A 14,600-nucleotide genomic window follows, 5' to 3' on the forward strand; every position below is an offset into this window, starting at 1 on the left:
CTTGTAACGTCAGTAGGTTACGGCTATGCTTTGGAGGGGGAGGGGCTTGTAACGTCAGTAGGTTACAGCTATGCTTCGGAGGGGGAGGGGCTTGTAACGTCAGTAGGTTACAGCTATGCTTTTGAGGGGGAGGGGCTTGTAACGTCAGTAGGTTACGGCTATGCTTTGGAGGGGGAGGGGCTTGTAACGTCAGTAGGTTACGGCTATGCTTCGGAGGGGGAGGGGCTTGTAACGTCAGTAGGTTACAGCTATGCTTTGGAGGGGGAGGGGCTTGTAACGTCAGTAGGTTACCGCTATGCTTCGGAGGGGGAGGGGCAGATTGCCTACACACATACAGTTGATGTCGGAAGTTTACATACACTTAGGTTGGAGTCATTAAAAATTCCAGTGGGTCAGAAGTTTACATACACTAAGTTGACTGTGCCTTTAAACAGCTTGGAAAATTCCAGAAAATGATGTCATGGCTTTAGAAGCTTCTCATAGGCTAATTCACATCCTTTGAGTCAATTGGAGGTGTACCTGTGGATGTATTTCAAGGCCTACCTTCAAACTCAGTGCCTCTTTGCTTGACATCATGGGAAATTCAAAAGAAATCAGCCAAGACCTCAGAAAAATAATTGTAGACCGTCACAAGTCTGGTTCATCCTTGGGAGCAATTTTCAAATGCCTGAAGGTACCACGTTCATCTGTACAAACAATAGTACGCATGTATAAACACCATGGGACCACGCAGCCGTCATACCGCTCAGGAAGGAGACGCATTCTGTCTCCTAGAGATGAACGTACCGTGGTGCAAAAAGTGCAAATCTATCCCAGAACACCAGCAAAGGACCTTGTGAAGATGCTGGAGGAAACAGGTACAAAAGTATCTATATCCACAGTAAACAAGTCCTATATCGACATAACCTGAAAGGCCGCTCAACAAGGAAGAAGCCACTGCTCCAAAACCACCATAAAAAAGTCAGACTATGGTTTGCAAATGCACATGGGGACAAAGATCGTACTTTTTGGAGAAATGTCCTCTGGTCTGATGAAACAAAAATAAAACTGTTTGGCCATAATGACCATCATAATGTTTGGAGGAAAAAGGGGGAGGCTTGCAAGCCAAAGAACACTATCCCAACCATGAAGTGTGGGGGTGGCAGCATCATGTTGTGGGGGTGCTTTGCTGCAGGAGGGACTGGTGCACATCACAAAATAGATAGCGTCAAGAGGAGGAAAATTATGTGGATATATTGAAGCAAATTCTCAAGACATCAGTCAGGAAGTTGAAGCATGGTGGCAAATGGGTCTTCCAAATGGACAATGACCCCAAGCATACTTTGTCAAAGTTGTGGAAAATGGCTTAAGGACAACAAAGTCAAGGTATTGGAGTGGCCATCACAAAGCCCTGACCTCAATCCAATAGAACATTTGTGGGCAGAACTGAAAAAGCGTGTGCGAGCAAAGAGGCCTACAAACCTGACTCAGTTACACCAGCTCTGTCAGGAGGAATGAGCCAAGATTCACACAACTTATTGTGGGAAGCTTGTGGAAGGCTACCCAAAACGTTTGACCCAAGTTAAACTATTTAAAGGCAATGCTACCAAATACTAATTGAGTATATGTAAACTTCTGACTCACTGGAAATGTGATGAAAGAAATAAAAGCTGAAATAAATCATTCTCTCTACTATTATTCTGACATTTCACATTCTTAAAATAAAGTAGTGATCCTAACTGACCTAAGACAGGGAATTTGTATTAGGATTAAATGTCAGGAATCGTGAAAAACTGAGTTGAAATGTATTTGGCTAAGGTGTATGTAAACTTACGACTTCAACTGTACATACTGGCAAAGATTGTTAGCTGTCAGGCAGACTCTGGAAGAAGATTCTGATTGACAGAGGGAGGGCTTTGAATAGGCGCTTTGTTGCCTGGCTATTCTTTGCCTGGAACGTAAAACAACGTTATTAAACAGTTCTGTTCCGGAACGGTATAGTTCACTTTCGTTCCCGGTTGTGATTATGTTCCTTGAAAACTGTCATTATATTCCAGTTTTCAGTTCTGTTCCCTGAACCGTTTCCAACCCCTGGTATGTATGTACAGTATGGGTGTGTGTGTGTGTGTGTGTGTGTGTGTGTGTGTGTGTGTGTGTGTGTGTGTGTGTGTGTGTGTGTGTGTGTGTGTGTGTGTGTGTGTGTGTGTGTGTGTGTGTGTGTGTGTGTGTGTGTGTATACAGTATACTGCATGTGTGTGTATGTACGTATGTGTGTCTTTCAGAGGGGTTGGGTTAAAAGCGGAAGTCAAATTTCGGTTGAACCTTGTGTGCAATTCACCAATAAAGGGATCTTCAAATCTTAAACTATTGTGCTGCCTACTGAATGAAGAATCACTGCAGTCTGTCTCTGTTCAGCACACAGTTTGGAGGATACATTAATACCTTACTGTCTGAGGATATTGAGATGTAGTCAGATTGGAGGATACATTAGTACCTTACTGTCTGAGGATATTGAGTTGTAGTCAATTTTTAGAAACCATGAATCACCATCATTGCTTCGAGTGAAAATAAAAAAATAATCCTGGATCGCAGTGCTGGGAGGGAGGGAGGGAGGGAGGGAGGAGGGAGGGGGGAGGGAGGGAGGGAGGGAGGGGGAGGGAGGGAGGGAGGGAGGGAAGGAGAGGTGGGAGGGACAGGTTTAACATGTCCACTACCATGCTTTTCTTGTTTGTGGTGCAGGGAGTTACAGCCCCAAAACTGACATTGTACTCTTGTTGCCAACATTTCGGTAATTGTCAATGTTTTTTTAAGTCCAAGTGAGATTTACACAAACATTTGTGTGATTCTTACTTTGTCTTGCAGCTATAGGTGTGTGGAGAACTAACTCCTTGTGTTATGGTAGATGTGACTAACTCCTTGTGTTACGGTAGAGGTGACTAACTCCTTGTGTTATGGTAGAGGTGACTAACTCCTTGTGTTACGGTAGAGGTGGCTAACTCCTTGTGTTACGGTAGAAGTGACTAACTCCTTGTGTTACGGTAGAGGTGACTAACTCCTTGTGTTACGGTAGAGGTGACTAACTCCTTGTGTTACGGTAGAGGTGACTAACTCCTTGTGTTATGGTAGAGGTGACTAACTCCTTGTGTTATAGTAGAGGTGACTAACTCCTTGTGTTATGGTAGAGGTGACTAACTCCTTGTGTTAAAGTAGAGGTGACTAACTCCTTGTGTTACGGTAGAGGTGACTAACTCCTTGTGTTACGGTAGAGGTGACTAACTCCTTGTGTTATAGTAGAGAAGACTAACTCCTTGTGTTATGGTAGAGGTGACTAACTCCTTGTGTTATGGTAGAGGTGACTAACTCCTTGTGTTACAGTAGAGGTGACTAACTCCTTGTGTTACGGTAGAGGTGACTAACTCCTTGTGTTACAGTAGAGGTGACTAACTCCTTGTGTTACGGTAGAGGTGACTAACTCCTTGTGTTATGGTAGAGGTGACTAACTCCTTGTGTTACGGTAGAGGTGACTAACTCCTTGTGTTATGGTAGAGGTGACTAACTCCTTGTGTTATAGTAGAGGTGACTAACTCCTTGTGTTATGGTAGAGGTGACTAACTCCTTGTGTTAAAGTAGAGGTGACTAACTCCTTGTGTTACGGTAGAGGTGACTAACTCCTTGTGTGGTAGACGTGACTAACTCCTTGTGTTACGGTAGAGGTGACTAACTCCTTGTGTTACGGTAGAGGTGACTAACTCCTTGTGTTATGGTAGAGGTGACTAACTCCTTGTGTTATGGTAGAGGTGACTAACTCCTTGTGTTACGGTAGAGGTGACTAACTCCTTGTGTTACGGTAGAGGTGACTAACTCCTTGTGTTATGGTAGAGGTGACTAACTCCTTGTGTTATGGTAGAGGTGACTAACTCCATGTGTTACGGTAGAGGTGACTAACTCCTTGTGTTACGGTAGAGGTGACTAACTCCTTGTGTTATGGTAGAGGTGACTAACTCCTTGTGTTACGGTAGAGGTGACTAACTCCTTGTGTTACGGTAGAGGTGACTAACTCCTTGTGTTACGGTAGAGGTGACTAACTCCTTGTGTTACGGTACAGGTGACTAACTCCTTGTGTTACGGTAGAGGTGACTAACTCCTTGTGTTACGGTAGAGGTGACTAACTCCTTGTGTTATGGAAGACGTGACTAACTCCTTGTGTTACAGTAGAGGTGACTAACTTCTTGTGTTATGGTAGAGGTGACTAACTCCATGTGTTATGGTAGAGGTGACTAACTCCTTGTGTTACGGTAGAGATGACTAAATCCTTGTGTTATGGTAGAGTTTACTAACTCCTTGTGTTACGGTAGAGGTGACTAACTCCTTGTGTTACGGTAGAGGTGACTAACTTCTTGTGTTACGGTACAGGTGACTAACTCCTTGTGTTACGGTAGAGGTGACTAACTCCTTGTGTTACGGTAGAGGTGACTAACTCCTTGTGTTATGGAAGACGTGACTAACTCCTTGTGTTACAGTAGAGGTGACTAACTTCTTGTGTTATGGTAGAGGTGACTAACTCCATGTGTTATGGTAGAGGTGACTAACTCCTTGTGTTACGGTAGAGATGACTAAATCCTTGTGTTATGGTAGAGTTTACTAACTCCTTGTGTTACGGTAGAGGTGACTAACTCCTTGTGTTACGGTAGAGGTGACTAACTTCTTGTGTTACGGTAGAGATGACTAACTCCTTGTGTTACGGTAGAGGTGACTAACTCCTTGTGTTACGGTAGAGGTGACTAACTTCTTGTGTTACGGTAGAGGTGACTAACTCTTTGTGTTATGGTAGAGGTGACTAACTCCTTGTGTTATGGTAGAGGTGACTAACTTCTTGTGTTATGGTAGAGGTGACTAACTCCATGTGTTATGGTAGAGGTGACTAACTCCTTGTGTCACGGTAGAGGTGACTAACTCCTTGTGTTACAGTAGAGGTGACTAACTCCTTGTGTTATGATAGAGGTGACTAACTCCTTGTGTTACAGTAGAGGTGACTAACTCCTTGTGTTACGGTAGAGGTGACTAACTTCCTGTGTTACGGTAGAGGTGACTAACTTCCTGTGTTACGGTAGAGGTGACTAACTTCTTGTGTTATGTTAGAGGTGACTAACTCCATGTGTTATGGTAGAGGTGACTAACTCCTTGTGTTACGGTAGAGATGACTAAATCCTTGTGTTATGGTAGAGTTTACTAACTCCTTGTGTTACGGTAGAGGTGACTAACTTCTTGTGTTACGGTAGAGGTGACTAACTTCTTGTGTTATGGTAGAGGTGACTAACTCCATGTGTTATGGTAGAGGTGACTAACTCCTTGTGTTACGGTAGAGGTGACTAACTCCATGTGTTATGGTAGAGGTGACTAACTCCTTGTGTTACGGTAGAGGTGACTAACTCCTTGTGTTACGGTAGAGGTGACTAACTCCTTGTGTTACGGTAGAGGTGACTAACTCCTTGTGTTACGGTAGAGGTGACTAACTCCTTGTGTTACGGTAGAGGTGACTAACTCCCTAACCGCCTGGTTTTTCTCTATCTCTACAGCTATAAGCGTGTGGTGACAAAGCAGCGAGCGGCCGTGGCGGTGGTGGTGTGTTGGACTGTTGCCTTCATCGTGGGCTTGACCCCCATGCTGGGCTGGAACAACCTCTGGAGGTAGGTAGCTATGTATTTTAAATTAGTTTTGTGTTGTTTGTTAATTGCAGTTTGACATTGGCTGTGTCCGAAATAGCTTACTATTTCCTTATGAAAGTGCACTACTTTTGACCATTTCAGGCTCCCCAATGTATTTGTAATAAGAATTGTCTAATAATTCAGCTCTTCTAATTCAGCTATTGATACTATGTATCTATAATATACCCAATTAGAAGTGAGTAACCCCCCTCCATCCCTGCAGGCTGCAGCAGAACGGTTCCCTGAACGAGGATCTCATCATCACCTGTCAGTTTGAGAACGTAATCAGTATGGACTACATGGTCTACTTCAACTTCTTTGGCTGGGTATTGTAACATCTCTCTTTATGTAGTATATCAGCTGGGTATTATAACATCTCTCTATATGTAGTATATCAGCTGGGTAATATAACATGTCTCTTTATGTAGTATATCAGCTGGGTAATATAACATCTCTCTATATGTAGTATATCAGCTGGGTAATGTAACATCTCTCTTTATGTAGTATATCAGCTGGGTAATATAACATCTCTCTTTATGTAGTATATCAGCTGGGTAATATAACATATCTCTTTATGTAGTATATCAGCTGGGTAATATAACATATCTCTTTATGTAGTATATCAGCTGGGTAATATAACATCTCTCTTTATGTAGTATATCAGCTGGGTAATATAACATATCTCTTTATGTAGTATATCAGCTGGGTAATATAACATCTCTCTTTATGTAGTATATCAGCTGGGTATTATAACATCTCTCTATATGTAGTATATCAGCTGGGTATTATAACATCTCTCTTTATGTAGTATATCAGCTGGGTAATATAACATCTCTCTTTATGTAGTATATCAGCTGGGTAGTATAACATCTCTGTTTATGTAGTATATCAGCTGGGTAGTATAACATCTCTGTTTATGTAGTATATCAGCTGGGTAGTATAACATCTCTGTTTATGTAGTATATCAGCTGGGTAATATAACATATCTCTTTATGTAGTATATCAGCTGGGTAATATAACATATCTCTTTATGTAGTATATCAGCTGGGTAATATAACATATCTCTTTATGTAGTATATCAGCTGGGTAATATAACATGTCTCTTCATGTTGTGTATCTTATGTTCATAAGAATGGAGGTCAGGGCATCTGATGTTGTTTGTTGAACTGAACAGAAAGCATTTATACATTGTTGTTAAGTAGTTATGTAGTTCAACTAATGAGTGAGTAAAAAGTGGTACTGGAGCTGACCAGGACCGGATGATGTTTCCACTTCAGGTGTTGCCTCCTTTACTCTTTATGCTGGTCATCTACACAGAGATCTTCTACATGATCCACAAGCAGCTCAACAAGAAGGTGAGGTGACCATCCCTCCTTCTCCCATCTATGTAGCCTGGCCCCACATCTGTTTGTACTATCTCGCCAAACAGGACAATTCCTTAAGGAGTTGGCAAGAGCAGCATCAGACTAGCAACTACACTACCATCTATAACAGACTACCACCTACACTACCATCTATAACAGACTACCACCTACACTACCATCTATAACAGACTAGCACCTACACTACCATCTATAACAGACTACCACCTACACTACCATCTATAACAGAGTAGCACCTACACTACCATCTATAACAGAGTAGCACCTACACTACCATCTATAACAGACTAGCACCTACACTACCATCTATAACAGACTACCACCTCCACTACCATCTATAACAGACTACCACCTACACTACCATCTATAACAGACTACCACCTACACTACCATCTATAACAGGGGGAACAGACTACCACCTACACTACCATCTATAACAGACTACCACCTACACTACCATCTATAACAGACTACCACCTACACTACCATCTATAACAGACTAGCACCTACACTACCATCTATAACAGACTACCACCTACACTACCATCTATAACAGAGTAGCACCTACACTACCATCTATAACAGAGTAGCACCTACACTACCATCTATAACAGACTAGCACCTACACTACCATCTATAACAGACTACCACCTACACTACCATCTATAACAGACTACCACCTACACTACCATCTATAACAGGGGGAACAGACTACCACCTACACTACCATCTATAACAGACTACCACCTACACTACCATCTATAACATACTACCACCTACACTACCATCTATAACAGACTACCACCTACACTACCATCTATAACAGACTACCACCTACACTACCATCTATAACAGACTACCACCTACACTACCATCTATAACAGACTACCACCTACACTACCATCTATAACAGACTAGCATCTACACTACCATCTATAACAGACTACCACCTACACTACCATCTATAACAGACTACCACCTACACTACCATCTATAACAGACTAGCACCTACACTACCATCTATAACAGACTAGCACCTACAGTACCATCTATAACAGACTACCACCTACACTACCATCTATAACAGACTACCACCTACACTACCATCTATAACAGACTAGCACCTACACTACCATCTATAACAGACTAGCACCTACAGTACCATCTATAACAGACTAGCACCTACACTACCATCTATAACAGACTAGCACCTACACTACCATCTATAACAGACTACCACCTACACTACCATCTATAACAGACTAGCACCTACACTACCATCTATAACAGACTAGCACCTACAGTACCATCTATAACAGACTAGCACCTACACTACCATCTATAACAGACTAGCACCTACACTACCATCTATAACAGACTAGCACCTACACTACCATCTATAACAGACTAGCACCTACACTACCATCTATAACAGACTAGCACCTACACTACCATCTATAACAGACTACCACCTACACTACCATCTATAACAGACTACCACCTACACTACCATCAATAACAGACTACCACCTACACTACCATCTATAACAGACTAGCACCTACACTACCATCTATAACAGACTACCACCTACACTACCATCTATAACAGACTACCACCTACACTACCATCTATAACAGACTACCACCTACACTACCATCTATAACAGACTAGCACCTACACTACCATCTATAACAGACTACCACCTACAATACCATCTATAACAGACTACCACCTACAGTGGGGCAAAAAAGTATTTAGTCAGCCACCAGTTGTGCAAGTTGTCCCACTTAAAAAGATGAGAGAGGCCTGTAATTGTCATCATAGGTACACTTCAACTATGACAGACAAAATGAGAAAAAAAAATCCAGAAAATCACATTGTAGGATTTTTAATGAATTTATTTGCAAAATATGGTGGAAAATAAGTATTTGGTCAATAACAAAAGTTTATCTCAATACTTTATTATATACCCTTTGTTGGCAATGACACAGGTCAAACGTTTTCTGTAAGTCTTCACAAGGTTTTCACACACTGTTGCTGGTATTTTGGCCCATTCCTCCATGCAGATCTCCTCTAGAGCAGTGATGTTTTGGGGCTGTCGCTGGGCAACACGGACTTTCAACTCCCTCCAAAGATTTTCTATGGGGTTGAGATCTGGAGACTGGCTAGGCCACTCCAGGACCTTGAAATGCTTCTTACGAAGCCACTCCTTCGTTGCCCGGGCGGTGTGTTTGGGATCATTGTCATGCTGAAAGACCCAGCCACGTTTCATCTTCAATGCCCTTGCTGATGGAGGTTTTCACTCAAAATCTCACGATACATGGCCCCATTCTTTCCTTTACACGGATCAGTCGTCCTGATCCCTTTGCAGAAAAACAGCCCCAAAGCATGATGTTTCCACCCCCATTCTTCACAGTAGGTATGGTGTTCTTTGGATGCAACTCAGCATTCTTTGTCGTCCAACCACGACGAGTTGAGTTTTTACCAAAAAGTTCTATTTTGGTTTCATCTGACCATATGACATTCTCCCAATCCTCTTCTGGATCATCCAAATGCTCTCTAGCAAACTTCAGATGGGCCTGGACATGTACTGGCTTAAGCAGGGGGACACGTCTGGCATTGCAGGATTTGAGTCCCTGCCGGCATAGTGTGTTACTGATGATAGGCTTTGTTACTTTGGTCCCAGCTCTCTGCAGGTCATTCACTAGGTACCCCCGTGTGCTTCTGGGATTTTTGCTCACCGTTCTTGTGATCATTTTGACCCCACGGGGTGAGATCTTAAGTGGAGCCCCAGATCGAGGGAGATTATCAGTGGTCTTGTATGTCTTCCATTTCCTAATAATTGCTCCCACAGTTGATTTCTTCAAACCAAGCTGCTTACCTATTGCAGATTCAGACTTCCCAGCCTGGTGCAGGTCTACAATGTTGTTTCTGGTGCTCTTTGGTCTTGGCCATAGTGGAGTTTGGAGTGTGACTGTTTGAGGTTGTGGACAGGTGTCTTTAATACTGATAACAAGTTCAAATAGGTGCCATTAATACAGGTAACGAGTGGAGGACAGAGGAGCCTCTTAAAGAAGAAGTTACAGGTCTGTGATAGCCAGATATCTTGCTTGATGTAGGTGACCAACTACTTATTTTCCACCATAATTTACAAATAAATTCATAAAAAATCCTACAATGTGATTTTCTGGATTTTTTTTCTCATTTTGTCTGACATAGTTGACGTGTACCTATGATGAAAATTACAGGCCTCTCTCATCTTTTTAAGTGGGAGAACTTGCACAATTGGTGGCTGACTAAATACTTTTTTTCCCCACTGTACACTACCATCTATAACAGACTAGCACCTACACTACCATCTATAACAGACTACCACCTACACTACCATCTATAACAGACTACCACCTACACTACGATCTATAACAGACTACCACCTACACTACCATCTATAACAGACTACCACCTACACTGCCATCTATAACAGACTACCACCTACATTACCATCTATAACAGACTACCACCTACACTACCATCTATAACAGACTACCACCTACACTACCATCTATAACAGACTACCATCTACACTACCATCTATAGCAGGGGGAATTATTTCCCTGAGTATCTGGGTAAAATACCTATCGTAATGATTATTCATTTAAAATAACAAGAATACTAAATCAAGGTAATATTTATTCTTTACAGGCTTGCACCATCAGCCACACCGACCCCAACAAGTACTACGACAAGGAACTGAAACTGGCCAAGTCGCTGGCCCTGGTCCTCTTCCTGTTCGCCATCAGCTGGCTTCCCCTCCACATCATCAACTGCATCACGTTGTTCTGTCCGACCTGCGACAAACCGCTGTTCCTGATCTACATCGCCATATTGCTCACGCACGGCAACTCAGCCGTCAACCCCATCGTCTACGCCTTCCGCATCAAGAAGTTTCGCGACGCTTTCCTGAAGATCTGGAAGCAGTACTTCTGTTGTAAGGATGTACCCGCCATTTTGAACCAGGCTAGTGAGAAGGATAGGAAGGAGAACCAGAATGGGAACGGGAATCCTAATCCAATCGGGGACTCACCGCCAGCTCCGTCGCCATCACAAGAAGGGCAGCAGCTTCCACTAGAGCAGATGGTTAAGCACCAGCTGCCACATTCTCACGATGATGCCGCACCACAGCAGAAACCGCCGATGGAGCACAACAATATCTAACTATCCCCGGAAGAAAGGGAGTTTCTACATTGACGTGTTCAGAAACCTATTGAGTTCCTTTGTTTTTGAAGATGACTAGAGGTTGTTGACAGGAGTCAGAGGCATCCTGATAGTAGTCGTTCCCGAATGTTTAGCAACCAATGGAGGAGGAGTGTGAGAAACGTTTCATCAGTTTACTTTTCGTACCTTGCACCTTCACCTGGATGTGACTGGATGTTTGTGTATGCTACTTTGAAAGGAGTGTGACATGGTACCTACCGAATGGACGGATTCTGGAGCAGTGTTAGGCGACTTGCAGCATAAGGATCCATCTTACAGACTGTGGAATCAAATTTTAACATTCATGTGGAGGTTGTGTTTGAGTTTGAGGCAGAGGGGGAAAAAAAAACATTGAAAATGAGTATTATGGGTTTATACGGTAAAAACACTGAGAATTATTATTAGGGTTTATACGGTAAAAACACGGAGAATTATTATTAGGGTTTATACGGTAAAAAAGTGTAATCAAAAACGTGCAATAATGTAAGTCTCTTTGATAATGAGACATCTTAGTAGCTAACTGAACTGAAGGCACTAAGCTGTAACTGACAGTTGGCCTTTTTAGCATTGTGAAACTAGAGAGGAACTGACAGTTGGGAGGATTCTCATTTAAAAAAAGTGCAAAATCGAGCACTGATGGTGAGGTTAATCAGTGTCAGATTATCAAACGTTATAAAACTGAATGAACATGTGACTTAAAAGAGTTCCAGATGTTGCAGTTATCAAACGATAAGGTTCATCTTCCTGCTGTTTATTAAACTGTACTGATTTAAGCTAACAAAGGCTTTATATGAATGTACTGATGTACATTTGAATTAAATGTAGTGGCAGATGTGAATGAACGCTCACCTCTTGATTCAGGGTCTTAAGGCACAAGTAGCACAGTGGAGGTCTCTTCTCCCCTCTACTCCTCTCCTCTCCCATCTACTCTCCTCTCCCCTCTACATCTCTCCCCTCTACACCTCCCCTCTCCTCTCTACACCTCCCCACCCTGCTCTACACCTCCCCTCTACTCCTCTCCTCTCCCCTCTACACCTCTCCTCTCTACACCTCTCCTCTCCCCTCTACTCCTCTCTTCTCCCCTCTACACCTCTCATCTCCCCTCTACACCTCTCCCCTCTACTCCTCTCCTCTCCCCTCTACACCTCTCCTCTACCCTCTACTCCTCTCCTCTCCCCTCTACACCTCTCCTCTCCCCTCTACACCTCTCCTCTCCCCTCCACTCCTCTCATCTCCCCTCTACTCCTCTCATCTCCCCTCTACACCTCTCCCCTCTACTCCTCTCCTCTCCCCTCTACTCTCCTCTCCCCTCTACTCTCCCCTCTACTCTCCTCTCCCCTCTACTCTCCTCTCCCCTCTACTCCTCTCCTCTCCCCTCTACTCCTCTCCTCTCCCCTCTACTCCTCTCCTCTCTACTCCTCTCCTCTCCCCTCTACTCTCCTCTCCCCTCTACTCTCCTCTCTCCTCTACACCTCTCCACCCTGCTCTACACCTCTCCTCTCCCCTCTACTCTCCTCTCCCCTCTACTCTCCTCTCCCCTCTACACCTCTCCCCTCTACTCCCCTCTCCCCTATTCTCTCCTCTCCCCTCTACTCTCCTCTCCCATCTACTCTCCTCTCCCCTCTACACCTTTCCGCTCCACACCTCTCCTCTCCTCTCCCCTCTACATATCTCCTCTCCCCTCTACACCTCTCCTCTTCCCTCCAGCTCTCCTCTCCTCTCCTCTCCACCCCTCCTTTCCCCTCTACACCTCTCCACCCCGCTCTACACCTCTCCTCTCCCCTCTACACCTCTCCTCTTCCCTCTACACCTCTCCTCTTCCCTCTACACCTCTCCTCTCCCCTCTCCCCTCTACACCTCTCCACCCTGCTCTACACCTCTCCTCTCCTCTCTACACCTCTCCCCTCTACACATCTCCTCTACACCTCTCCTCTCCCCTCTACGCCTCTCCTCTCCCCTCTATGCCTCTCCTCTCCTCTCCACCCCTCCTTTCCCCTCTACACCTCTCCACCCCGCTCTACACCTCTCCTCTCCCCTCTATGCCTCTCCTCTCCCCTCTACACCCCGCCGCTCCCCTCTACACCTCTACTCTCCTCTCCCCTCTACGCCTCTCCTCTCCTCTCCCCTCTACTCCTCTCCCCTCTACTCTCCTCTCCCCTCTACACCTTTCCGCTCCACTCTACACCTCTCCTCTCCCCTCTACACCTCCACCCCGCTCTACACCTCTCCCCTCTACACCTCTCCTCTTCCCTCTACACCTCTCCTCTCCCCTCTCCTCTACACCTCTCCTCTCTCCTCTACACCTCTCCTCTCCCCTCTACACCTCTCCACCCCGCTCTACACCTCTCCTCTCCCCTCTACACCTCTCCTCTCCCCTCTACACCTCTCCTCTCCCCTCTATACATCTCCTCTCCACCTCTCCTCTCCCCTCTACGCCTCTCCTCTCCCCTCTACGCCTCTCCTCTCCCCTCTACGCCTCTCCTCTACGCCTCTCCACTCCCATCTACACCCCGCCTCTCCCCTCCCCTCTACTCCTCTCCCCTCTCATCTTCCCTCTACAATTCTCCTCTCCCCTCTACCCCTCTCCCCTCTACACCTCTCCTCTCGCCTCTATGCCGCTGGGAGGACAAATGATAAGGACAAAGAGGTGTCTGTGCTGACACCATGGTTTTGTAATCCATTAATTGCATTCTTCCCTCCCCTCCACCCTTCCTTCCTCCCTACAATACTCCATCTCTCCCTCCAATACACCCTCCCTCCCTCTCTCCCTCTAATAATCCCTCCCTCCCATACTCCATCCCTCCCTCCCTCCCATACTCCATCCTTCCCTCCCTCCAATACTCCCTCCCTCCAATACTCCCTCCCTACCTCCCTCCAATACTCCCTCCCTACCTCCCTCCAATACTCCCTCCCTACCTCCCTCCAATTCTCCATCCCTCCCTCCCTCCAATACTCCCTCCCTCCCTCCCTCCCTCCCTCCCTCCCTCCCTCCCTCCCTCCCTCCCTCCCTCCCTCCCTCCCTCCAATACTCCCTCCCTCCCTCCAATACTCCATCCATCCCTCCCTCCCTCCAATACTCCATCCATCCCTCCCTCCCTCCAATACTCCATCCCTCCATCCCTCCCTCCAATACTCCATCCCTCCCTCTGCTCAATATTGCTGATCCGCTACAGAGAGAAGAGGAGATACAGCTAAGGATAAGAAATAGAAAGCTGGAATTGAGCGAGTGAGAAATAAATATATACACAGTGCCTTTGGGAAGTATTCAGACAACTTGAC

The 14,600-nt window shown here is 44.9% G+C and overlaps 1 protein-coding gene across 1 annotated transcript in view; it reads left to right on the forward strand.

Moving 5' to 3' along the window:
* The window catches only part of LOC106572854 (adenosine receptor A1), a 21,984-nt gene extending 9,825 nt beyond the window's left edge, over positions 1-12,159 (forward strand). Inside the window, exons 2-5 of the mRNA XM_082962245.1 lie at positions 5,556-5,666; positions 5,908-6,010; positions 6,962-7,039; positions 10,770-12,159. Of these exons, the coding sequence (XP_082818371.1) occupies positions 5,556-5,666; positions 5,908-6,010; positions 6,962-7,039; positions 10,770-11,282 (805 nt within the window). The 3' untranslated portion in view covers positions 11,283-12,159. The remainder of the gene's footprint in view (positions 1-5,555; positions 5,667-5,907; positions 6,011-6,961; positions 7,040-10,769) is intronic.
* The last annotated feature ends 2,441 nt before the right edge of the window (positions 12,160-14,600 follow it).

This window comes from Salmo salar, chromosome 15, assembly GCF_965601325.2.
Source record: "Salmo salar chromosome 15, fSalSal1, whole genome shotgun sequence".
Classification (NCBI taxonomy): domain Eukaryota; kingdom Metazoa; phylum Chordata; class Actinopteri; order Salmoniformes; family Salmonidae; genus Salmo; species Salmo salar.